Raw genomic sequence first — 27,823 nt, 5'->3', positions numbered from 1 at the left:
TTGCAGCAGTATGATACAACCTTTTTGAAGTCATCGCTTGGCGAAGGTTGGTTATGCGGCAAATATGCCGAACAATAGACATATTTCCTATCTATGCCATCAGTAGTCATACCAACTGTGACAGCACAAATATCACGAGATGTGAGCTCCGATATGAGAGAAACATCGAGAGCACTATTTGCAAGTATGCATGCTCGAGGCATTTCACGTGGATTAGTCATACCGGTCCTGTTGAAGGCAACAAAGACTGGGTTTAACAATTTTCCAACGTAGAAGTTTCCCTTTTGGAAATATGGTTCTTGAACCAAAGCTAAAGAAGCTTTACCTTCTTGCAGAATTCTGGATAGATTCATAGTTGCTGTACGTTTATGCTGTAGATTGATTTGTGCCATTCTAACCATTATCAATTAGAGTAACGAACATTACACCTCCAGCACCAACCATACAACAACTACAAGAAACCAAATATATTGGTTTATAATCGCCTAAAGCGAACCATGTAAGGATTTTTTAAAATGTTTTAATCATTTAAATCCCACGAGTTGCGAAGAAAGAAGTCGTCCACTGTGCCAGAGCTTCGCTTAACACAGTAAGGGAAAATCCCAAGATATTCCGTTCACGACTGCATTGTTTAACCTCCTGCAGCCATTCAGCCATCGGCACGGAAATACACCTTGACTTAGGAGTTCCTATTTTTGAGGCCTTTTACGACATGGAACAGGAAACCAGTGGATCAATTCTTGGTAAAAAATAATTCCACCGGATGCCACACGGCTTACCTGTTTAGTGGACTTATACCACCGGTACAGGTGGACCGTAGCGTTATTCTTAGCCAGTTGGGAAACCGCTACCGACACTACACGACTATCTAGGCTACTCAGAGAGGGAAGTTGACATTGATGGTCAACTTCCATGGATGGCCGAGCAGCCGAGGATTCCTCACGAAGAGGATAGCTCACATTAAATGTTTCGAAAGGAAAACTGCGTGTGAGATTTAGGTCACTGGAAGCGAGTGAATATTCATCCCACGTAACCATTTGAGAACACAAGCGAGTGTGGCTATTAGCATAATCTAAAGGGTTACTGTTCCAAAGCCCTGTAACCTTGAGATGGTATGCACAAGATAATACTTCTTGTTTAGGAATACATGCTCCTGTCATCGCCATTAGGACCATCCCTTGGAAATGATTTAGCTTTGACTGAACAGTCGCAATTTCTTCTTTGTGCCACTATAGAGCAATTCCAGAAATGCTTAGCAGATCATCAGACTCGACCTTCTCCGCTTTAGATGAAACTTTGCACATGGCTTCAGTATGGCAAACCATAAGTTTTGAACCGATGTAGATGTCAATCCGACTCACGACTGATTTTTAAAAAGGGCGTATGTATTTTTGCATTTCACAAAAATTGCCTTTTTCAAATCGTTGTAATTCGGAAACCGTTGATTGTACAAAAATGGCGTTCAGGAAGAAGTTGTAGGGAATCGATCGGGCACTCTAGAAAAATATACACTGAAAAATATTTTGATTTTTTTTCTCAATAATTACAAAACAATCCGAAAAAGTTAATAAAAAAAGCATGGATCTAATTTTTGATAAATTTTATTTTAAAGCTGTTATTAAAACCAACAGATTGATGGCTATCCCATCCGTGCCTTTTGAAAAATGAAGAAGTTACAGCTAAAATAGTTTATGGGTCTCGTTGTTATTTGGAAACCGTCCATCGTACAAAAATGGCGTCCAGGAAGAAGTTGTAGGGAATCAATAGGGCACTCTAAAAAATATATACACTGTTTTTGTACTGCGAGGCAACTCCGTCAGTCATAAATGAAACCTTAAATATAAGTAAGAATTATTCATGTACATGTAATAATTGTAGATATAGCAAGCAAATAAACAATTTATGGAAATATAAAAAAATGGTGTTATAATTGAATATCCAAGTATCTCAAGAACAGCTACTTTTAGAAGAAAGGATATCATGAACAAATTAAATAATATTCTACTGTTTAAATGATTATCTTTCAACGAGAACTTGAAATTTCGAATATATCTGGGAATTGTTTTAGCTGTAACTTCTTCACTTTTCAAAAGGCACGGATGGGATAGCCTTCAATCTGTAGGTTTTAATAAGAGCTTTAAAATAAAAGTTATCAAAAAAAATCGAAACATTGATTATTTTTATTTAAATTTTTTGATTCATTTTGAAATTAATGAGAGAAAAAATCAATTTTTTTTCAGTGTATACTATTTTTTTGAGTGCCCTATTGATTCCCTACAACTTCTTCCTGGACGCCATTTTTGTACGATGAGCGGTTTCCGAATTACAACGAGACTCGTTAACTATTTTAGCTGTAACTTCTTCATTTTTCAAAAGGCAAACGGATGGGATAGCCATCAATCTATATTATTTAATAACAGCTTTAAAATAAAATTTATCAAAAAAAATATTAAAACCATACTTTTACTTTATTTAACTTTTTCGGATTATTTTGTAATTATTAAGAAAAGAAATCAAAAATTTTTTTCAGTGTATATTTTTCTAGAGTGCCCGATCGATTCCCTTCAACTTCTTCCTGAACGCCATTTTTGTACAATTAACGGTTTCCGAAGTACAATGATTTGAAAAGGCAATTTTTGTGAAATGCAAAAATACATACGCCCTTTTCAAAAATCAGTCGTGAGTCGGATTGACCTCTCCATCGGTTCAAAACTTATGGTTTGCCATACTGAAGCCATGTACAAAGTTTCATCAAAATCGGAGAAGGTCGATTCTGATTTTGTAACTTTTTCGTCTACTCATTCCTGGAATTGCTCATGAGCACTCAAATGAATTTATGTGACTTCGGCAACACCGATTTTCGAATTTCGGTTCCAGTATCGAACCGTTTCTCAAAGCTCAATCGTTTTCTCAAAAAAGCCTAATCGACAAAAACAAAATTAATTATTTTATTAAATTCTGCCTTCCGAATTACAGGATGATAAATTTTGTCGTGAATACGACTTACTTTACTATGGGGTGCCTCTTCAAAATTTACCCTCTGAGAGAGTGATAAGTTTTTGATCGTGAATATCTCTTGTTGTATCTATCGAATCAACATAATTTTTACTACATGCCATCGGAAATATAATCACAATTTTATGATAAAATATTCAGTTGTGTGACATGATCTCAAATAATTCAAAATTAGACTTTTTTAAATGTTTGGTATAAACGAGTATCAAAGAGGATAATTCATAAGGCGCGTTTGCCTTTCTCGTATTTTTAAAGCTCATAGCTCAGTGATCTGTGAAAGGATTTATATAATCTAACTACCAATAGAATCGAAATTTCTCAACTTAAGCGTGCATAGAAAAAGCATTGAAGTATTTCAATAGTACACTATTGAAAAACTTGTCTCATTTGACCGATGTCAACATCAGCCAATCAGAACGCGTTCTGCTGCTGTACAAAAAATCTTTCGAGAAAATGTTCCGAACAGTTTTTAATATCGTAGTGAGTTCCACAATTTGACCCTTCTGAATGCTAGAAACGAATCCCTACAGCATATTGATAGTTTCTTCCAATAAATTATGCAAATCCGAAATGAAATAATCGAAATTAAAGTTCTGTATGCGGCTATTTTTATAGCAGTAAGGACCGCCCATTAGTGAAAAAGCTACAAACGAAATCACGTAAAAGAAACCTCTTAACAAAAATTGGATCAGTTTGGATTCTGTCGCCACTGCGAGCAGATGTATTTTTGTCGTTTGTAAAGCTAGTTTCGCTTTCGGTAAGAGCGATTACGTCACAGCTGCCAGTCGTTTGCATTGGTGAAAAAACAACGGTGGAGAGCATTGCACAAAATCAGCCATTCTAATTGCTCTAAAAGTTTTCTAAAGAACTATTAGGATTTGTTGTTCGCAAATCGAAGGTAAATACCCTCAGTTTAGTGCAAATCTAGAACAGTTTGGTTAGATTTGTGCACTTTTCACTGTGTGAAATTCACAGTAATCGAGATCAAGTGATGCCTTCTTTGTTTTTGCGATAAATGTGGAAAAGGGGAATGCTTGCATAATTCATACAATTGATCAACTAATTGATATTCGGAAGTGTTAAGGAACATGTCAGTTGTTTTCGTATTCACGACATCCAGTTATGTCTCTGACATTACCCACCCGCCTTTATAAAATTCAAACCGATATAGAAGATGACTATCCCGAAAAGCTTTGAAGTTGGACTCAAAACTATTGCAATTCCTTCGTCATATGGTCATACGAATCGGTTTGGGTTATGCTGGTTCCTGAATACCGGCTCTGGAAGTACCTTAAATAACCGTAAACTCTAAAGTGGAACTTACATTGACATATCATGGAATGTTCAATCTATTGTCACACTTTTAGATTCAAATTCGATCCGATTTGCAGTTTCGACATTACAAAGTAATGAGTGATTAAAATCACAAATTGCCGCTTAAAACGACAGTCATTCAAATAATGTCATGAGAACCGAAACACCGAAGAATATTCATGCAAAAAACACAGGCGGATTAATAAAAAAAAGTATCATCTCACTTCTAGTTGGATTAATCACGTTTTTTAATTAACATTCGACCCTATAAAGTGAAGAGTAAAGCATTTTTAATTCCAAAAACTAAAGAAAAAGTTAAGTGCAATTTGTGTCGATTTTCTCGTTTAACATGTCTATAAGACAGGCACTGCACGCATTGAACAGGTTGTTAATCCGTTCACGAACTGTTCAGAAGAACTAGTTCTTTAGAAGAATGATACAATAGGAGATCTTCAATAAAGAATTATATTTCTCAATTTGTTTAAAAAGAAATGATAGTGAATGATACACAAATGTGGAAAACAATAAGTACAAATACTTGCAAAAAGGTTACTGTAATTACTATTACTGTATTTGAGCAGTTCTTTAAAATGAACGATTCTGCCCATTTTCGTAGCTGCTAATCATATTTTGTATCAACTTACCAGTATGAATGCGTTTATGAATGTTTAACGTAGATCTTTGAGAAAATCGCTTCGAACAAGTTATACACTCGAATGGTCTTTCCCCTGAAAATAGATTGGAATGAAGAATTTAGATTAAAATAATTGGATAGATCTGATGGTATTGATATATTATCTCACTCTCACTACATTAGTGAATGTACAAATAACCATTCAACATAGGTAAGCTGATCTGATTCTTTGGTTGTGCTTGCATAGATTAGTAAAAAGTAAGGCAATCTAAATTTCGTGATATCTAGAAATTAAGTTGATTCTAAGCCACCTGCTTTACGTGGAATTTTGGCTTGGAATAAACATTAGCACTGATAATCGCCTATGTGTTAATGTTATTAAGGTTGTTGTTGAAGTGTATCTACCACAGCTCAGGGTAGCGGAAATTGAAATCGCGTATACAGGAAATGAATAAGAACGCAAATTAGAGTCCTGCCTGGCTGGGCGTTTCATTTTGAACGTAAATGTGTCTTACTTTACTAAGGGTACCTTTTCAAAATTCGCCCTGTGGAAGAACTTTGTGATATCCTGCGCTAAGAAAACGACTGCTTGGTTTAATGAGCCGACCTGGAATGTTTCGGCTTTATTTCTTTTCTCTTAAACTTATCTCGCTTAGCATAACTTATCGTTTACTTTTGATGCCGTATATGATGTTGGTAAACAGCGAGGACCAATCTAACGCTTGAAGATCGTCAACGATTAAATTAACGGGAGAGAATGAGCGTGTATATGGGGAAGGTCTAAATACTGCTCAAACAACTGTGGCTCAGCTATGATGTCATAAATTCGGATCGACGAGTAATAGTTCTCCAGCGTTGTGCAATGCCAGGAATATGATAATTCGATGCTAGTGCAGGCTCATTGCACTGTACCCATGTGTGTAACTGCGGAGAACGCATCTCTAGAAGGTTTTTGGAATATATGGAAGGATTGACCAAGTAAAAAGGATAATATTAAAGGTTAAATAAATTATTATATTATCTTTTGATCATGAATATCTCTTGTTGTTTTGGGCTATTGAGCTTGTGTGTTAGACGGAACTGGACGTCGGGTTAAGAACTTTCCACCGTATGCGTGGTATAATATCTCAAACGCTTAGGTCACGCTCTCATTTTATTTTCGGACGTCGTGGCGAGCAGTTGTCATCGTAACCAACAGCAGCAACTCAACCATCGGCAGGATTCTGGAACTGAATTCTAAGCCTGAGCCTGAATTCTGAGTTCTGAGCCAGGTTTGGAATTTAGTTTTGCGAACTCAATTTCACAACTTAGTTCCTCAATATAAATCCAGAACTTAAAATTAAGACTCTTGAACTAATATCTAATTCTGGATTCTGAAACTAGTTTTTTTTTAATTTGTTTCTTGACTAGATTTTTGCCCACCACACTCCCCCACACCAAAAAGCTTCAAGCCCCCTTGTAGTGGACGCAACTAGTCTCAGCGGAAAAAAAGAAACAGATAGACACTGGCAATAATAATACTAGAAATACGAATCTAATTTTGATACAAAGTCCGCTTAGATTCTATTTATTCATGGTTTGATGTGCAATTTATTAAAGTGGAGTCCCAGTGGAAAAGATTTCCTTTTAAGGGATCCACAATTTAATTACTACGCTATGTTGGAAAGAAAGTACAAATATATTAGGTAATTAGTTATTAATATGAAATACTGTTGACGATAAATACATTACATTATAAAACAAAAAACTACATTAGCTAAATATCTCGTTCAGTCTGTGCTTAAAATGGTACTTTAGTCTAGCCGCATATCAGGCGGAAGTGCATTATATTTAGTTGGACCAACAGAAAGGATCCGTCTTTGACCAAGGCTTGTAGCTGCTCGAACACGAAACAAATTGTTACTACGGCGTGTTGTTCTAGAATGGGATATAGTTGGGAACTGTAGGTTATGGTGTACTGTGGAGTTACACAAATTATCATGGATGAATAGCAACGTTTGGACATCACATAAGTATGTTATTGGTAAAACATTATGGTTTCTGTCAGAGTATAACAATGGACTCGAGAATAGTAAGGGTTTATTGAAAATAATTTTTAGGCATCTGTTTTGTAGAGTTTGGAGTTTCTTCAGAGAAGAACTAGCGGCTCGCCCCCACACCGATAACAAGTAGTTGAGCTGTAAATGGATATAAGCAAAATAAAAATTTAACAGCACACGCTGGGGAACAAAGGACTTGAATCTCCATAAAACACCGCAGTACGACGCCACGTGCTTGGCAACAAACTTTATGTGGTCAGCCCAGGTTAATGTGGGGTCGAAATATATGCCCAGATACTTGAAATAGTCAACTTTTTCAATAATATTGTGTCCGAGCTGGGGATGATTATGCGTTGGTATAATTTTCCTTGTGGAACGGAAAATCATATACTTAATCTTTGTGGCATTTAATGATAATAAGTTCGCATTGAAATATTGAAATATTGAAATAGTTCTTAAATCACTTTCCATTGAGTTTATAATAGCATTGATATAAAGGAAACAATGGTGGTCCAATATTACTTCCTTGTGGAACACCAATGTTTATTGGAGCAAGGTTGCTGCTGTCACTTTCGATGGATACAAATTGTTTTCTATTAGTCAAGTAACTACGAATTAGCAATGCCCCTGATCCCATAGCAATCGAGTTTGTCCAAAAGTATACTATGATCTAATGTATCAAAAGCTTTTTTAAGGTCTAAAAATAATGCATCAACTATATTTTTACTATCGATCTCGCTTATAATTTCGTCAACTAATTCAATTATAGCGGTTTGGGTGCTAGAACCTTGTCTGAAGCCATATTGGAATTTAAAGAGGATATTATGCTTACTTAGAAATTCGATAAGTCTAGTGACTAGAAGTTTTTCAAATATTTTGTTGAATACGGACAATGTAGATATAGGACGGTAATTATTACAATCACAACGGCCATCCGATTTGAACACAGGAATGACTTTAGCCACCTTGAGGCAATCAGGGTAGTAACCGGTCTGAATAATTACGTTAAAGCACTGAGAGAGTATTTTAGCGAATGCAAATGAATTATGTTTTAGTACACTGACAGAGACGTTATCAGGGCCGTTACTCTTCTTAGTATCCAAACCTTGTATTAACAGTATCACTTCATTTACAGATGAAGGACGTAGAAAAATAGAATCACAAACACGACGAACGTTACTTATTGGACAAAAAGATGAGTTTACAGGAATAGCTTTAGCTAATTCGTTACCGATATTTGAAAAGAATATGTTGAAAATATCACAAACTTCCTTGTTGTCGTTAATGTTGTTGCCCCTATCGATCAAGCGTATCTTATCCTTTTCTTTTGTTAGTCCGAACGTAGATTTAAGATTTGTCCAAAATTTCGAATGAGGTACGTTAATGAGAAGGTTTTCGTAATAATTTTTTTTATTCGCCTTTTTCATGGAGTCGATCTTTTTAGAGATATGTGATAGCATTTGTTTGAGATGCTGATCGTGGGGGCTTGCCTTAATACGTTTGAGGTAATTGTTTTTTATTTTCACTAGTGTCCATAAATCAAAGGTCATCCATGGGCAATGATTACCTTTCACTGTGACTGTTTTAGTTATTATTCTTGTATGTTGTTCGAGTAGAGAGTTATATACGAAAACTATAGATTGAAGAACTGTTTCAGCGTCCTCAATGACATCAATACTACTAATAAAATTGGAAAAATCAATATTTACCTCACGATAGTTCATTATTTTTTTCGTTAACGTCATAGGTTCTTTATCAGCCAGTATTTGTTAAGATTTGAGAGTGGTCACTTAGTTCATTAAATATTGTGTCGTTGCGAATACGATGAACGTCGTCAAGTTTACAAATAATATGGTCAAGTATATTATCGCTAATTGGTCTTGTAGTAAAACAATTTGTACACGAAAAGTCATATGATTCTAGCAGAGCCTTATATCTTGTCACAATGTTGTTATGAATGAGATTTATAGGAACATTTATATCACCTACAATAAAACACGTATGCTTCGGTTGAATTGAACATATCAAGCTTTCTAGGTAAACGGAAAATTCGTTAAAATCAAAGCTAGGGGGACGATACACATGATGAATATTATAAAAGTGTCCTTTGATACAAAGCTCGATGTTTATATGGTTAAATCCATCGGACGTGTAGTTCTTAATCAGTCTATGTTCAATATCTTGTTTGACATATATTGCTAGGCCTCCACTAGAATGTTCTCTACAAGCATAAAAGGCTTTATAAAGTGGTATTTTATAGAGAGCACTATTTAAGCTTGAACTTCTTAATTTGTGTTCGAAATTAGTATCCAGAATTCAGACTCTGAAATTTCTGAGCACTCGAGCGAAAATCATTTCACATTCCAGAACTAAATTTTCCATCCGAACTCCAAACCTGAATTTTAGAAATGACTTAAATTCCTGAATTCTGATTTAGAGTTTACTTCCTGAATTCGGTTTCAAATTTTATTTCCAGAATTCAGAATCTCTATGCTGGAACAAAATTTGGAACTAAAATTTTAGAACTTGATTATGGAATTAAATTCAGTTCCTCCTCGGCTGCTCGGCCATCCATGGAAGTTGTCCATCAATGTCAACATCCCTTTCTGAGCAACCTAGATAGCCGTGTAGTTTTGGTAGCGGTTTCCCAACTGGCTAATAATAATGCTACGGTCCTCCTGTACCGGTGGTATAAGTCCACAAAATAGGTTAGCCGTGTGGCATCCGGCGGAATTATTTTCTACCAAGTATTGATCCACTGGTTTCCTGTTCCATGTCGTAAAAGACCACAAAAATAGGAAGTCCTAAATCAAGGTGTATTTCCGTGCCGAGGACTGAATGGCTGCAGGAGGTTAAACAATGCAGTCGTGAATGGAATATCTTGGGTTTTCCCTTACTGGATACACGCAATGCTTAGCAATCGACTTCTTTGTTCATCGCTTCAGAAAACAGAGATTAGAAAGCTAGATGTCTGTGGGTATCCTCAAGGTAGTCCACTATCCCCACTTTTATGGAACCTAGTCGCTGATGATTTGTTAAGGAAACTTAATAACCTTGGATTTCCGACTTATGATTTTGCCGACGATTATCATATATTGATGACTGGTATAAGCATTACCACTCTCTTTGATTTAATGCAGCAATCCCTGCGATCTGTTGAACAATGGTGTTGTCAGGTTGGATTATCTGTAAATCCGGCCAAAACATCAATAGTGCTTTCCACTAATCGTAGGATAACCACAGGAGCTCGTCCGTTACAGTTCTTCAGTTCAGAGGTCACTTTGGTTGATCAAGTTAAATACGTCGGAGTTATTCTTGATTCAAAACTGAATTGGTCTGCTCACATTGACTTAAAGATGCATGGTTTTCGGCCAATGTAGACGAGCTTTTAGAAAATCATGGGGACTCAAACCCAAATACATTCATTGGATCTACACAACTATCGTTAGACCAATTTTAGCATACGGATGTCTTGTATGGTGGCAGAAAGGAGAAGTTTCGACAGTTCAGTTAAAGCTAAATCATCTCCAAAGGATGATCCTAATGGCGATGACAGGAGCATTCACGACAATTCTTACTGCTGCTCTAAAGGCGCTACTGTGCATTATACCACTACACGTGTTCCTAAAACAAGAAACATTATCTTGTGCATACCGTCTTAAGGTTACAGGGCTTTGGAACAGTAACCCTATAGACTATGCTACTACCCACACTCGCTTGTGGTCTCAAATGGTTACATGGGATGAGTATTTACTCGCTACTAGTGACCTAACTTTCACATGCAGTTTTCCTTTCGAAACATTCAATGTGAGCTATCCTCTTCGCGAGGAATAGTTGACTGATTGTTTGGAACGAAAACTTGATGAACACATAGTTTGTTTTACGGACGGTTCTTTGTTGAATGATCGTGCTAGTGCTGGTGTATACTGTCGTGAAATGAGGCTAGGGCAGTCTCATTCACTTGGTAAATACTGTACTGTGTTCCAAGCAGAAATCTACGCGATTCTGTGTGGAATATAATCGGCACTTCAGCAGAGGATCTGTGGTAAACGAATTTATTTTTGTTTCGACAGTTAGACAGCTTTAAAAGCACTCAGTTCGAATGATTCACGGTCTTTCCCATCAGGAAATTGACGAGAAGCTACGGCAAGGCAGAAATCTCCAAATAACTTGGGGAACGGGCCATTTGAGCCAATTAGTTCTGATTCCTATTTATTTGATTATAATAACTCGAAGTTATTTAACTTACCGTATTTTACAGGTTAGTTATTAAAATCGTAAATCTGAATTGCTACCCGTACGAGCAGGTGTTCCGCGGGATTCGAGCGTAGCATCAATCTTGTATAATAGTTACACTTCTGATCTTCCAAATCTACCCATTGGTTGTTACAAATCGCTATTCTGTGACCACACATCTACAGTCGCCTACAAAGAAGCTCTTATATTTCCAGTATTTATTATTTAAAAATAAAAAATTGCAGCAAATGCAGCAATAACGCAATTAATATTCTTTCTTCATAAGCCAAGAGCTTCTTTTCTCATACCAAACAATAATCACATTATCAAATTGAATGGCCTAGAATTGACATGGTCTGATCAAGCAAAATACTTAAAATGCTTAACGTGTAACAAAAAAACACATTTTCAATAATCACATTGAAGGAATCAAGGCAGAGTGTAATATATATATTTAATGTTTTTTTTTTTTTTTTTTCTTTTTGACGACTTAAGTCAATATTTCTTTTTTTTTCCTCTTTATGCGATATTCGCCTAACCAGAGACATTTTTGTAGAAACAGAAAATGAAAATTATAGAATGATAGTACTCAAGAGAGAGCAAGGATGTGAATATATAGAACGGAAAATGAGAGACGTGACAGAGGGTCATTTGGGCAAGCAGAAATCTTTTAGTAACTTAACTTTTACCTTCTACCAGAGGAGTCGGGCTTAGGCATCTGAACAATGCGAATCGCCCAAGTCTCTGGTATGTCGGAAAGTAGTGATAAAGGTCTTTTACCATTTACTATCCGAACCGGCAAAAGAAAAGTTACTAGAAGTTGTCACTTTTTTACTTGCGACGGCCTTATCACACACAATGAGTTCTTCACTGCATGGATGTTTTTCTTTATCCCTATACGGCTAGTTGAACATCGGAATGGAAGGTTTGTTTGAACTATTGCTTATGTGCCCAGAGTCACAGCGTGTTGGCTGTTTAGTCCAGGTTGTAAGCGGCGTTCAGCAGCGCTCTACTCATCGCTACCTGATGGAAACCCATCAATAAACTTTTTTACTTTTTTTTTCTTTTTGACGACTTAAGTCAATATTTCTTTTTTTTTTCCTCTTTATGCGATATTCGCCTAACCAGAGACATTTTTGTAGAAACAGAAAATGAAAATTATAGAATGATAGTACTCAAGAGAGAGCAAGGATGTGAATATATAGAACGGAAAATGAGAGACGTGACAGAGGGTCATTTGGGCAAGCAGAAATCTTTTAGTAACTTAACTTTTACCTTCTACCAGAGGAGTCGGGCTTAGGCATCTGAACAATGCGAATCGCCCAAGTCTCTGGTATGTCGGAAAGTAGTGATAAAGGTCTTTTACCATTTACTATCCGAACCGGCAAAAGAAAAGTTACTAGAAGTTGTCACTTTTTTACTTGCGACGGCCTTATCACACACAATGAGTTCTTCACTGCATGGATGTTTTTCTTTATCCCTATACGGCTAGTTGAACATCGGAATGGAAGGTTTGTTTGAACTATTGCTTATGTGCCCAGAGTCACAGCGTGTTGGCTGTTTAGTCCAGGTTGTAAGCGGCGTTCAGCAGCGCTCTACTCATCGCTACCTGATGGAAACCCATCAATAAACTTTTTTACTTTTTTTTTTCTTTTTGACGACTTAAGTCAATATTTCTTTTTTTTTTCCTCTTTATGCGATATTCGCCTAACCAGAGACATTTTTGTAGAAACAGAAAATGAAAATTATAGAATGATAGTACTCAAGAGAGAGCAAGGATGTGAATATATAGAACGGAAAATGAGAGACGTGACAGAGGGTCATTTGGGCAAGCAGAAATCTTTTAGTAACTTAACTTTTACCTTCTACCAGAGGAGTCGGGCTTAGGCATCTGAACAATGCGAATCGCCCAAGTCTCTGGTATGTCGGAAAGTAGTGATAAAGGTCTTTTACCATTTACTATCCGAACCGGCAAAAGAAAAGTTACTAGAAGTTGTCACTTTTTTACTTGCGACGGCCTTATCACACACAATGAGTTCTTCACTGCATGGATGTTTTTCTTTATCTCTATACGGCTAGTTGAACATCGGAATGGAAGGTTTGTTTGAACTATTGCTTATGTGCTCAGAGTCACAGCGTGTTGGCGGTTTAGTCCAGGTTGTAAGCGGCGTTTAGCAGCGCTCCACTCATCGCTACCTGATGGAAACCCATCAATTAACTTTTTTACTTTTTTTTTCTTTTTGACGACTTAAGTCAATATTTCTTTTTTTTTCCTCTTTATGCGATATTCGCCTAACCAGAGACATTTTTGTAGAAACAGAAAATGAAAATTATAGAATGATAGTACTCAAGAGAGAGCAAGGATGTGAATATATAGAACGGAAAATGAGAGACGTGACAGAGGGTCATTTGGGCAAGCAGAAATCTTTTAGTAACTTAACTTTTACCTTCTACCAGAGGAGTCGGGCTTAGGCATCTGAACAATGCGAATCGCCCAAGTCTCTGGTATGTCGGAAAGTAGTGATAAAGGTCTTTTACCATTTACTATCCGAACCGGCAAAAGAAAAGTTACTAGAAGTTGTCACTTTTTTACTTGCGACGGCCTTATCACACACAATGAGTTCTTCACTGCATGGATGTTTTTCTTTATCCCTATACGGCTAGTTGAACATCGGAATGGAAGGTTTGTTTGAACTATTGCTTATGTGCCCAGAGTCACAGCGTGTTGGCTGTTTAGTCCAGGTTGTAAGCGGCGTTCAGCAGCGCTCTACTCATCGCTACCTGATGGAAACCCATCAATAAACTTCTTTACTTTTTTTTTTCTTTTTGACGACTTAAGTCAATATTTCTTTTTTTTTTCCTCTTTATGCGATATTCGCCTAACCAGAGACATTTTTGTAGAAACAGAAAATGAAAATTATAGAATGATAGTACTCAAGAGAGAGCAAGGATGTGAATATATAGAACGGAAAATGAGAGACGTGACAGAGGGTCATTTGGGCAAGCAGAAATCTTTTAGTAACTTAACTTTTACCTTCTACCAGAGGAGTCGGGCTTAGGCATCTGAACAATGCGAATCGCCCAAGTCTCTGGTATGTCGGAAAGTAGTGATAAAGGTCTTTTACCATTTACTATCCGAACCGGCAAAAGAAAAGTTACTAGAAGTTGTCACTTTTTTACTTGCGACGGCCTTATCACACACAATGAGTTCTTCACTGCATGGATGTTTTTCTTTATCTCTATACGGCTAGTTGAACATCGGAATGGAAGGTTTGTTTGAACTATTGCTTATGTGCCCAGAGTCACAGCGTGTTGGCTGTTTAGTCCAGGTTGTAAGCGGCGTTCAGCAGCGCTCCACTCATCGCTACCTGATGGAAACCCATCAATTAACTTTTTTACTTTTTTTTTTCTTTTTGACGACTTAAGTCAATATTTCTTTTTTTTTTCCTCTTTATGCGATATTCGCCTAACCAGAGACATTTTTGTAGAAACAGAAAATGAAAATTATAGAATGATAGTACTCAAGAGAGAGCAAGGATGTGAATATATAGAACGGAAAATGAGAGACGTGACAGAGGGTCATTTGGGCAAGCAGAAATCTTTTAGTAACTTAACTTTTACCTTCTACCAGAGGAGTCGGGCTTAGGCATCTGAACAATGCGAATCGCCCAAGTCTCTGGTATGTCGGAAAGTAGTGATAAAGGTCTTTTACCATTTACTATCCGAACCGGCAAAAGAAAAGTTACTAGAAGTTGTCACTTTTTTACTTGCGACGGCCTTATCACACACAATGAGTTCTTCACTGCATGGATGTTTTTCTTTATCTCTATACGGCTAGTTGAACATCGGAATGGAAGGTTTGTTTGAACTATTGCTTATGTGCTCAGAGTCACAGCGTGTTGGCGGTTTAGTCCAGGTTGTAAGCGGCGTTTAGCAGCGCTCCACTCATCGCTACCTGATGGAAACCCATCAATTAACTTTTTTACTTTTTTTTTCTTTTTGACGACTTAAGTCAATATTTCTTTTTTTTTCCTCTTTATGCGATATTCGCCTAACCAGAGACATTTTTGTAGAAACAGAAAATGAAAATTATAGAATGATAGTACTCAAGAGAGAGCAAGGATGTGAATATATAGAACGGAAAATGAGAGACGTGACAGAGGGTCATTTGGGCAAGCAGAAATCTTTTAGTAACTTAACTTTTACCTTCTACCAGAGGAGTCGGGCTTAGGCATCTGAACAATGCGAATCGCCCAAGTCTCTGGTATGTCGGAAAGTAGTGATAAAGGTCTTTTACCATTTACTATCCGAACCGGCAAAAGAAAAGTTACTAGAAGTTGTCACTTTTTTACTTGCGACGGCCTTATCACACACAATGAGTTCTTCACTGCATGGATGTTTTTCTTTATCTCTATACGGCTAGTTGAACATCGGAATGGAAGGTTTGTTTGAACTATTGCTTATGTGCCCAGAGTCACAGCGTGTTGGCTGTTTAGTCCAGGTTGTAAGCGGCGTTCAGCAGCGCTCCACTCATCGCTACCTGATGGAAACCCATCAATTAACTTTTTTACTTTTTTTTTTTTCTTTTTGACGACTTAAGTCAATATTTCTTTTTTTTTTCCTCTTTATGCGATATTCGCCTAACCAGAGACATTTTTGTAGAAACAGAAAATGAAAATTATAGAATGATAGTACTCAAGAGAGAGCAAGGATGTGAATATATAGAACGGAAAATGAGAGACGCGACAGAGGGTCATTTGGGCAAGCAGAAATCTTTTAGTAACTTAACTTTTACCTTCTACCAGAGGAGTCGGGCTTAGGCATCTGAACAATGCGAATCGCCCAAGTCTCTGGTATGTCGGAAAGTAGTGATAAAGGTCTTTTACCATTTACTATCCGAACCGGCAAAAGAAAAGTTACTAGAAGTTGTCACTTTTTTACTTGCGACGGCCTTATCACACACAATGAGTTCTTCACTGCATGGAAGCCCGACTCCTCTGGTAGAAGGTAAAAGTTAAGTTACTAAAAGATTTCTGCTTGCCCAAATGACCCTCTGTCACGTCTCTCATTTTCCGTTCTATATATTCACATCCTTGCTCTCTCTTGAGTACTATCATTCTATAATTTTCATTTTCTGTTTCTACAAAAATGTCTCTGGTTAGGCGAATATCGCATAAAGAGGGAAAAAAAATATATATTTAATGTTTATATCCTATTATAAACAGAAATTCTGACCTCTGTCTGAAGAATAAATTATTAATTTATAAACAAATTTCAAACCAGCCATGCTTTATGCAGTACTATTTTTGTCAAGTAGTTCCACCAGGAAGAAAACGCTTCAAAGGATTCGAAGGAAAATGATTTTGAAGCGTCCTCCTTTTTTTAGTACGAATGAATTACACAGACTCACAAACATAGAACCATTAGATGTAATATGACATAATATTATAAGCAAATTCTGAGAATTTCAATTGAATCGATTCGAGTGAAATTATTTGTCACACAGGCATTTGCTGATCTCGACGAACTGATTCGAATGGTGTATAGGTGTTATGTTCTTCCAACATTTATTGCTGTAAGTAGTTGAAATAAATATAATTACAGAATTACTTTCAACTTGAAAATGCTGCATCATCTTGTCATAGTTAGAATATTGTTTACATGTCATATTTGAACGATTATGTTGCCAAGAATGAACCAAGCTAAAATCGGTCCGAGGCAAAAAGTCATGAAAAAAGATGCTGGTACTAAAAAAAAAAGTACGGGTGTGTAATGTCAGAGACATAACTGGATGTCGTGAATACGAATATGACACGCTTTATTTATGCTTCCGAATTCGAATTGGTAATTGATCGATTGTTTGAATTGTGCAACTTTCCCCTCTTTCATTACTAGAAATTTAAACGATGCGCCTAGACTAAATTACATATTAGTTACATTAAACATTCTGAAACGCAATTAAATATTATGAAATAAGCAGTATAGTTCATTATAATAAAAATGGTGGCTCTGAAAAGAACTTTTTATGAAAGCGTTCGTGATGAAGAGTGACGAGTTGAGTTAGTTCAGCACGCAGACTCTGAATTCTAAACCCATATTCCGGAACTAAGCTCTGAAACTTGAAGACCGCCATGACTACCAGAATGAGTTGTATAGAGTACAGTAAAGTAAATTTCGGCATAATTTTTTACGAGTATTATTATGGTTCTAAAAAGAACCGAATAGAAGAAGTCTGGAATAAAGAACTGGACCCTGAGTTCAAGAACTAAATTTAGAACCAATAACAGACTCAGAATCCAGTTTGAATTCTAGAACTGCAATTTCGAAACTGAAATTAAAAACAGCACGCAGGCTCTGAATACTAAACCTATATTGCGGAACTAATATCTGAAATTTGAACTTCTCGTTACGACTACCGAAAAGCTAATGGGAGTTGCTACCTGAGCGTTTGAGGTTTTAACCACGCAAAAGGTGCACTCTCCGTCGCTGCTGGTTGATGGTTTAACTCTCGCGATGGCAGTCTTCTCGCCTTGATGGCCAGCAAGCGAATGATAGTTGCTACCTGAGCGTTTGAGGTTTTAACCACGCAAAAGGTGCACTCTCCGTCGCTGCTGGTTGATGGTTTAACTCTCGCGGTGGCAGTCTTCTCGCCTTGATGGCCAGCAAGCGAATGAGAGTTGCTACCTGAGCGTTTGAGGTTTTAACCACGCAAAAGGTGCACTCTTCGTCGCTGCTGGTTGATGGTTTAACTCTCGCAATGGCAGTCTTCTCGCCTTGATGGCCAGCAAGCGAATTATAGTTGCTACCTGGGCGTTTGAGGTTTTAACCACGCAAATGGTGCACTCTCCGTCGCTGCTGGTTGATGGTTTAACTCTCGCGGTGGCAGTCTTCTCGCCTTGATGGCCAGCAAGCGAATGAGAGTTGCTACCTAAGCGTTTGAGGTTTTAACCACGCAAAAGGTGCACTCTCCGTCGCTGCTGGTTGATGGTTTAACTCTCGCAATGGCAGTCTTCTCGCCTTGATGGCCAGCAAGCGAATGATAGTTGCTACCTGAGCGTTTGAGATTTTAACCACGCAAAAGGTGCACTCTCCGTCGCTGCTGGTTGATGGTTTAACACTCGCGGTGGCAGTTATCTCGCCTTGATGGCCAGCAAGCGAATGAGAGTTGCTACCTGAGCGTTTGAGGTTTTAACCACGCAAAAGGTGCACTCTCCGTCGCTGCTGGTTGATGGTTTAACTCTCGCAATGGCAGTCTTCGCGGCCTTGATGGCCAGCAAGCGAATGAGAGTTGCGACCTGAGCGTTTGAGGTTTTAGCCACGCAAAAGGTGCACTCTCCGTCGCTGCTGGTTGATGGTTCAACTCCCACGACGTCTGCTTCCACCGAACGCATGAAAAGAAATGATCGATTTTCGGCCACGGTTTCCCTTTTATACGCATTCAGTTGAAGATATGTGCCTGACTGCCTCAAAATCGTCGTCCTTGCGCGAAAAATCCAATCGAAAGTAAAGAGTTTTCCGCATTATTTTCAAATTTTGAGAAAACTTAATTTTTGAGTTGTGTGTAGTTATCTCACATTGTTCAAAATATTACCCTAAATTCCTGATCATATTTTTGATGAAATGGTGAAAGAATTATGTTGCCACCATTAATACAAGTCGAGATATTCACGATTAAGTTCTGCCCATTCTTCCATATGGCTAATTTTGAAAAGGCACCCCATAGTAAAGTAAGTCGTATTCACGACAAAAACAATTGTGTTACATTATAAAAATCGTGTTTTACGTTGCTCCCAAGCATTGCTTTGTCATACAACGCTCAAGACTCCTACTGCTGAAATAGGAGGAAAAGTCGCTTACACAAAAATATCGATATTTCCGTTAAAAATGGACGGATTTTAACAATCTATGGCTTGTTGGGTAGCTATTACCGTGCGAAATCTAAGTCTGAAAACATATTTTGTTTTCAAGATCAATTGTGACAGATATTGACAAAAAACTGATAATTTGGCCAAAAAACTTCGTATAACTCAAGAAGTAAACATTTGATCTCAAAACCATTGTATAAAAATTTCATTTAGTCTTTGTCTAAAGTAGTGCTTCAATCTAGATCTAAATATGGTTCGGATGTTGATTTGTTGTATGTCAAGAGGAAGTGCATTAAATTTTGTAGGGCCAACAAACAGAGTACGCCTTTGGCCCAGAGTTCGAATGCGTTGCAAGTTGCCATTATGGCGCGTCGCGTACAAATGGTTTGGAGTTGGAAACTGTATGTTACGATGTGTCGTGGTGTCATGAACGAACAACAAGATTGCGCATGTCACATAAGTAAGCTATTGGTAGAGCATTATGAGCTTTGTCGGAGTACAATGAAAACGTAGAAAACAGCGGAGGTCTATTAAAAATAGTTTTAAGACACCTATTCTGAAGAGTTTGTAATTTTTCAGATGAGAACTAGCTGCAAGGCCCCAGACCGATACAAGATAATTAAGTTGTGAGTGAATATAAGCATAGTAGTAGCTCAAAAGTGCACGCCGAGGAACATATGATCTCACTCTCCACAGGAAGATGCGATACGCTTTTCAACAAAACTTATATGATGAGTCCAAGATAACGTAGGGTCATGGAACGAAAAATTTCGTTTTAAGTAAATTCAATGACAATAAATTAGCGTTGAAATATTTGCCAAGGACATCTGTTCATCGAGCTTACTAATACTGGTACTAATATTATGATGGGGAGAAAATAAGGCTGTATCATCGGCAAAGAGTCTTGGAGTACCGTTAAGATTCAAGTTGCTTAAATCATTTATGTATAAGAGAAACAATAAAGGTCCTATATTACTACCTTGTGGTACACCAACTTTCGTAGAAGCAAGGTTGCTACGTTCCCCATGAATGGATACAAAATGTTGCCTATTTGTCAATTAACTATGAATAATGCTGTTGGCAATGCCTCTGATACCATAACATTCGAGCTTTTCAAGTAAAATCGTGTGGTTTAACGTGTCAAAAGCTTTTTTAAGGTAGCGCTTCGCCGTGGTCAAGTCGAAACGAGACAACTCACTGCTTCCTCTTGCTTTGTCGCCGAAATTTCACTCTAAATTGCAAATTTCTCCAATACTAACCCGATTCACGAAAAATCAAAAACATACGATTGTAGGTAAATGATTTTACTATGCATTTGGCGAAAAATATTAGTTAGAAAGCTTTTCTTTCGCGAGATTTCGTGCGAGTTTTGTTAAACCTCAACAGAGAGAACGGACAACGAAAACAAAAGAAATGTTGTTAGCGTCTACCGCATGTGGCATTTTTCACACCCCAATGCATGCGTTGACATTGTGTGCGTGCGAAAGAATAAGGAAAAACTAATTTATTTTTAAAACTCGCACGAAATCTTTCGATAAAAACGTTTATCAGGCGCAGTTTGTATACGAATCGATAGAAAAATTAATTATCTAGAATCGTATGTTCTTGGAATTTCCGTTTTCTTTACCGTTTTCTCACAATTTTGGGTAAAGTGCGTGAAACCCCGGGATAGGCAGCGAACTCCCGTGACCACGGCGAAGCGCTACCTTAACATTGTATTTTCTGACGAGAAATTTTTTCCAATTGAGCAATTCGTAAACTCTCAAAACGATAGGGTTTACTTGACCGACCGTTCATACGAGAATTTGAGTCATCGATTGGCCACCAGGAGGCAGCACCCGCAACAGATAATGGTTTGGGCCGCTGTAACCGCAGATGGGCGCTCTCCGCTCGTTTTCATCGAGCCTGGCGTCAAGGTAAATGCGACATATTATCGGGAAAGTATTCTGGAGGTTGCTTTGAAGCCGTGGGCAGACAAACATTTCGGTGGCAGACCATGGACGTTTCAGCAGGACTCGGCACCGTCTCACAAAGCTCGAGTGAACCAAGAATGGCTGAAAAACAACGTTCCGAACTTCATCACGTCCACACAATGGCTCTCGAATTCACCATATGCGAATCCAATGGATTATTCTCTTTGGGCCATTTTGGAGAGCAAAGTCCGAACTAAAAGATACACCAGTCTCGAGGCGCTGAAAAATGTTATTGTCCGCGAGTGGGCCAAAATACCTGCAAGTCACATTCGGCCAAACGAAGCAAATCCTTTGCTCTCTCAAGTCATCAAGTCAAGGCAAAAGGTGGTCATATCGAGCAAAAGTGAATTGATTCTGAATTTTGTATTATTTTTACACATTTTGTACTTTGAATTAAGTAAAAGTAATTTACCAAACTGAATTGATGGCCTTTTTAATTGGTTACACTTGGAGTGCCGGACCCTGTATTTATTTTTATCTGAGTCCAAAGGTCAAAAGACATCCAAGGACAGTAAGAACCCTTCACTTCGATAGTTTTTGTTACTGTTCTGCTATAATACTCAAGCAAGTGATTGTATGTATACATTATTGATTGAAGTATAGATTCTGCATTTTCATTGATATCAACACTGTTCATAAAACTTGAAAATTCGCGATTAATCACGACGACGATTAATGACCTTTTTTGTCAGTAACAGTGGATCCTTTTCAGCAAAAAGCTCAATAGTTACTACAATACAATAGATAATACTTGTGAATGATCACTAAGGTTATTAGAAATAGTGTCATTTCGTACTCGATTTACGTCGTCAAGTTTACATAAAACATGGTCAAGTATGTTATTACTAGTTAGTCTGGTACTGTTTGTACAAATAAAACTGTAAGAATCGAACAGTGCCCTATATCTTATCACAATGTTGTGGTTAATCATATTAACTGGGACATTCACATCACCTGCAATAAAGCACGAACGTTTAGGTAGGACTTCATACATTAAGCTTTCCAAATATACAAAAAAATCTATAAAGTCAAAACTGGGCGGGCGATATACTCCATGAACATCATTAAACTGTCCTTTGACTCACAGTTCAATGTGTATGTGATGGAACCCATCAAGAGTATGAACTTTAATAAGTCTATGGCCCTTATTACGGGTATCACTACACGGTGAAAACCAAGTGAAGTGATTGTGACCCTTATTATCGGTATCACTTCACGGTGAAAATCGAGTGAAGTGAATTTAGGTCCTTAGAACGGAAGTCGCTTCAAAGACAAAAGTAATTATTTGGATGAACTTGATGTCATTACGAACATCACGCCACCAACATTTCGTTGAAAAAATGAGTTTTTTCCACTACAGTGATCACTTCACTATGCGTGATACTGGTAATAGTGAAAATCAAGTGAAGTGACATGTAAGTGAAGTGAATGTGAAAGTGGAAGTGAGAACGGTAATAAGGGCCTATGTTGAATGTTTTGTTTCACATATACGGCTAATCCACCACTAGAGTGATTGCTGCAAGCAAAATAGGCTCTACATTGTGGTATTTCGTGAAATGATGTTTTCATTTTTAAGCCATGTCTCTCCAATAACAATAACGTCTATAGAAGTTTTACAATTCCATAGGTCCTGTATAGAATTACGTCAAACTTGGACAGTTCATTTATACCTCTAACATTCCACTGTAAAATTTTTAACGTTTGTTTTTCATTACTAATGCAGCTATCATTGAAATTATAAATATTGTCGTGGGAGAAATTTTTCTGATTTGTGTTGTCCATTTAATTAATGAAAATATAAAAGTTAAAAAAGAGTTGAAAAAGTTTAAATAGTTGAAAAAAATATAACAATATTCAATTTCTTTTTCGTTTGGGAACTATTTGTTCTGGCGATGAGACAACAGAATTGTCCAGTTTATATAAATTAATAATGCGTGCAATGTCTAGTTTACAACTGATTTTGTCTATTTTTGAATTATCTTCTTTTTTTACTAAGATTATCCACCGCGACCAAGCCATATTAAATTTTCTATGACCTCTGCTGTTCCCGCATTTCCCTTACTAACTCCAAGGAGCAAGCGGACAACTCTTCACGAATTGCAACTCTCATTTCTCTACCATTGATATTGTCTACTGCCGTTGCAAGCAAGGGACCATACTCCTGCTTCTTATTCAGCAACACATCTTTCATATTTTCCGTTTTGAAAGCAACTCTAATTGGAACAACAGCACTATTATGTTTGTTGTTCGGATATAACCTGAACGACCACCATCTCGATGGCAACTAATTAGATCTTTGTAGTTTTCAGACATTTTGTTTCCATACCCCCTTTTTACCTCGGTTTCCACAATATTTTTTTTCATTCTCTTCCGTAACATCACCATCACTGCCTACGGTTCTACGCTCCAGTCGATGACCAGCATGCGGGCCACCCGCCGGGCCTTCGTAGCCTGGGGGTGTTTCCCGCGGACCCACACGAACCGAAAGGAAACGGCCATAGATAGCGCCATCTGGAAGACCCATGCAACATATAATGGATTCTAGAAAATCAAAGACGACATAATCTAATGATACTATTCTAGTTTTAAGTTAGTCGTTAATTAAGATTAGAAAATACCCTTGGCATCTTAGAGCTTAAGCAGTGTGCCTAAAAATACATTATATTATTGAATAAAAAAAATAACCTGAACGAGGAGACAATACAGTCCTGAGACATATTTACACCGATACATTCAAAAATTTTCAACACAAGATCCGTAACATTTTCATTGGGGAGAGAGGGCGATCCAAGTATCATCGCGTTGTTTGCAACTGACTTTTTATTTTCTCTATCGAAATTCATTTCAAGTTTATTCACAATAGCTATCAGTGATGACTGCGATTGTTTAAATTTTTCAATTTCTAATTGCAGGCGAGCATTCTCAGTCTTCAAGTCTTTAAAATCCTTTGCAATAACATCGAATTTCTCCGACAAAAAGTTTTAAGAAGACTCCACAGCATTAGTTATGGTTTCGACCTCTTCCCGTACATGTTGCATTTGTGCAGATATAGCATTTGATATAGTTGTATTGAGTTTGCTAGTTATTGAGGATATGAGAGATTTTTCATTTTTCTGCATATCAACAATTTTTCTGCATATCAAATCTGAATATTTTATCGAACAAAAAAAGGAATTCTGCTTAACTGGCTGCAACACCTGTAATGCCACGGCATTTCAGATGAGCAGAGGCAAAGCAGTACATGCAAGTGAGAAAATCACTTTTGTTGGTATCTTCCTGATGACAAATGCGACAAGTATCATCATAATTCACGTCTTCACAATCCATTTACATATTCCAATACTAGATCGGGCACGAAATAAAACTAAGGAAACAAATAACGAGACAAAATGAAATAGTTATTACAATAATATAAATCTAACAGATGCACATAAACAAGGTAAAAAAACCTCCTTAATCGACCTAGTGGTGTGATACTGCTTTTCTCTTTTTTCATAACAGAGCAATTCCAGAAATGCATAGCAGATCATCAGACTCGACCTTCTCCGATTTGGATGAAACTTTACACATGGCTTCAGTATGGCAAACCATAAGTTTTGAACCGATTGAGAGGTCAATCCGACTCACAACTGATTTTTAAAAAGGGCGTATGTATTTTCCTTTCACAAAAATTGCACTTTCCAAAGCGTTGTAACTCGGAAACCGTTAATTGTACAAAAATGGCGTTCAGGAAGAAGTTGTAGGAAATCGATGAGGAACTCTAAAAAAATATACACTGAACAAAATTTTTTATTTTTTTCTCAATAATTTTAAAATGAACCAAAAAAGTTAAATTAAAAAAATTTTTTTGATAATTTTGTTTTAAAGCTCTTATTGAAACCTACAGATTGATGGCTATCCCATCCGTGCCTTTTGAAAAATGAAGAAGTTACAGCTGAAACAATTCACAGATATATTCAAAATTTCAAGTTCTTGTTGAAAGATAATCATTTAAACAGTAGAATATTATTTAATTTGTCCATGATATCCTTTCTTCTAAAATTAGCTGTTCTTGAGATACTTGGATATTCAATTATAACACCATTTTTTATATTTCCATGAATTGCTTATTTGCTTGCTATATCTACAATTATTACATGTACATGAATAATTCTTAATTATATTCATGGTTTTAAGTTATTGAAAATTATATGAAAACTACGCTCATCGTCATTCGAATGCAGTCTTGTGACGATTGCGGTTTCTGAAATCGGAACGAAAGAATGGTATTTCTGTGTGCCTGGAATCATTTTGGTATCCTTATAAATAAGGATGGCTTTTATCGTATCAAAGAACGTTCACTGGAACTCTTCAACGATTGAATCAGTGCCATCACAGAGAAACGGAAATCATCGCAAAAACAAAAACCTGGCATGGCTCATTTAACATAGAATCGACACCAGTGCAAGAGCGAATTTCTCTCGATGACATTTCTGAGAATCAAAGGTTAACACGCAGCTGTGGGGATCCTCTCTGAAGCAACAAACGGTCGCTTATTCTCGTTTCGCGATCCGATTCTATACAGGCAGTTGACAATTGCGATAGAATCATTTTACTATTGCCGCTTATTCTAACTATGTGCATATAACCTTTGTATAAGTTGTGTCTATGAAAATGTCTGTGAATGCTCCACACAAGGGTTTTGAAATATTGCAAACTAGTATGAGAATCATCAAGTTGAATCTTCGATTCGATTTTCTGCGATAATTGTCAACTTGCGATTCTCTCTTGGGAAATTCCACACAGCAACGATCATTATCAGACTGAAAATTTTTTTTAAGGGCGTGAAATACTCAAAGTATGAAATGGAGCAAAGAAATGAAGCAAAATTCTCTCAAAGTGCATGCATTGAGAGACTCGAGTTCTTGCAGCATCTTCTACCGAATTGAAAATGTTGTATACAATATAGATAGCAATATAGCAACTTCTGTCAAATTTTCGGCAATCACCAACACTGCTTATAAACACTACTCCACTCGGTCATAACCCGTTCATATTCTTTTTGTGACACGTAACAAAAAGACATGGACATGAATGCATCTCGACGTCTCTGCTCTGCCCAATCATCACGTTGTCCCATTCGCTTTAAATTACCCCCGAGTGCATCACATGGTCCTTTACCATGAGAAGTTGCAAAAAATGCCACTCAGCATCAATGTTATACATTGATTTAAATTTACAGAGACTTGCAATTTTTTTCTGTTTTTGTACTACGTGGCAGCTCCGTCAGACATAAATAAAAGCTTAAATATAAGTAAGAACTATTCATGTCATGTAATAATTGTACATATAGCAAGCAAATAAACAATTCATGGAAATATAAAAAATGGTGTTATAATTGAATATCCAAGTATTTCAAGAACAGCCACTTTTAGAAGAAAGGATATCATGAACAAATGTATTGCCTTTAACCTGTGGAATAATATTCTACTGTTTAAATGATTATCTTTCAACGAGAACTTGAAATTTCGAATATATCTGTAAATTGTTTTAGCTGCAACTTATTCATTTTTCAAATGGCATGGATGGGATAGCCATCAATCTGTAGATTTTAATAACAGCTTTAAAATAAAAATTATCAAAAATAATTAAAATCATGACTTTTTTATTTAACTTTTTTATATAACTTTTTTGGATTATTTTGTAATTATTGAGAAATATAATCAATTTTTTTTTCAGTGTATATTTTTTTAGAGTGCGTTATCGATTCCCTACAACTTCTTCCTGAACGCCATTTTTGTACAATTAACGGTTTCCGAATTACACCGATTTGAAAAAGGCAATTTTTGTGAAATGCAAAAATACATACGCCCTTTTTAAAAATCAGTCGTGAGTCGGATTGACCTCTCAATCGGTTCAAAACTTATGGTTTGCCATACTGAAGCCATGTGCAAAGTTTAATCCAAATCGGAGAAGGTCGATTCTGATTTTGTCACTTTTTCGTCTACTCATTCCAATCCTGAAAATATATTTCAAACTTTTATAAAATAATATCGGATACTAATTTTGACACCAACTGATTCAGATTGATTCGAGTAGTTCACGAAAGCATGCTTTAGTGTTTATGTCACACAGTCAACATCATTTTTCCAAACTAGTGCATACATTTGCGTTGCCTATTTGTATGAGAAGAGTGATGCTAATCTAAAACGACCCTTCTTAGTCCACTTAGTGGAAAGAGGGGGTTTACATGAAATTTTCGAAATCGAAAAAAATAATTTTAATGCCAAAAAGCTTAGAATTGCATGAAACGTCGAGATTTAGTGTCATCTCGAAAAAAAATTTTTTGAAAAAATCGACATTTTGGGACTTAGAAAAAAAGTCCCAGAAAGTTGATTTTTCCAAAAATAAATTTTTTTGGGATGACACAGAATCTCGACGTTTCACGCAGTTTTAAGCCTTTTGCCCTCAAAATTATTTTTTTGATTTCGAAAATTTCTTGTACTCCCCCCTATGGTGCTTTTTCAAGATCGAAAATTTTCAAACCTTAACCGCCGGGCAACACCTCTTACCCATGTCCGATTTAGCTCAAATTTTGCATGAGGACATTTTTTGAAGTGCTTGAACTTTTAAGCACTAGCACTTTACGAAATTAGAGGTGATACCAAAATATTGGCACCCTTATATATAAGAGCGGTAAAAATCATCGTGTTTTGTCGGTTATATATATATATATATATATATATATATATATATATATATATATAT

At 36.9% G+C, this 27,823-nt stretch overlaps 1 protein-coding gene across 8 annotated transcripts in view; it reads right to left on the bottom strand.

Annotated features, from left to right (window-relative positions):
- The window catches only part of LOC131437262 (zinc finger protein OZF-like), a 320,204-nt gene that overhangs the window by 30,423 nt on the left and 261,958 nt on the right, over positions 1 to 27,823 (bottom strand). For all 8 annotated transcript variants that reach the window (XM_058606493.1, XM_058606496.1, XM_058606489.1 and 5 more), the window contains one exon: positions 4,974 to 5,057. In XM_058606493.1, coding sequence (XP_058462476.1) covers positions 4,974 to 5,057 — 84 coding nt within the window. The remainder of the gene's footprint in view (positions 1 to 4,973; positions 5,058 to 27,823) is intronic.

The sequence above is a fragment of the Malaya genurostris genome, chromosome 3 (genome assembly GCF_030247185.1).
Source record: "Malaya genurostris strain Urasoe2022 chromosome 3, Malgen_1.1, whole genome shotgun sequence".
Classification (NCBI taxonomy): Eukaryota; Metazoa; Arthropoda; class Insecta; order Diptera; family Culicidae; genus Malaya; species Malaya genurostris.
The sequence above is the reverse complement of the archived record's forward strand: the minus strand, read 5'-3'. Positions and strand labels throughout refer to the sequence as shown.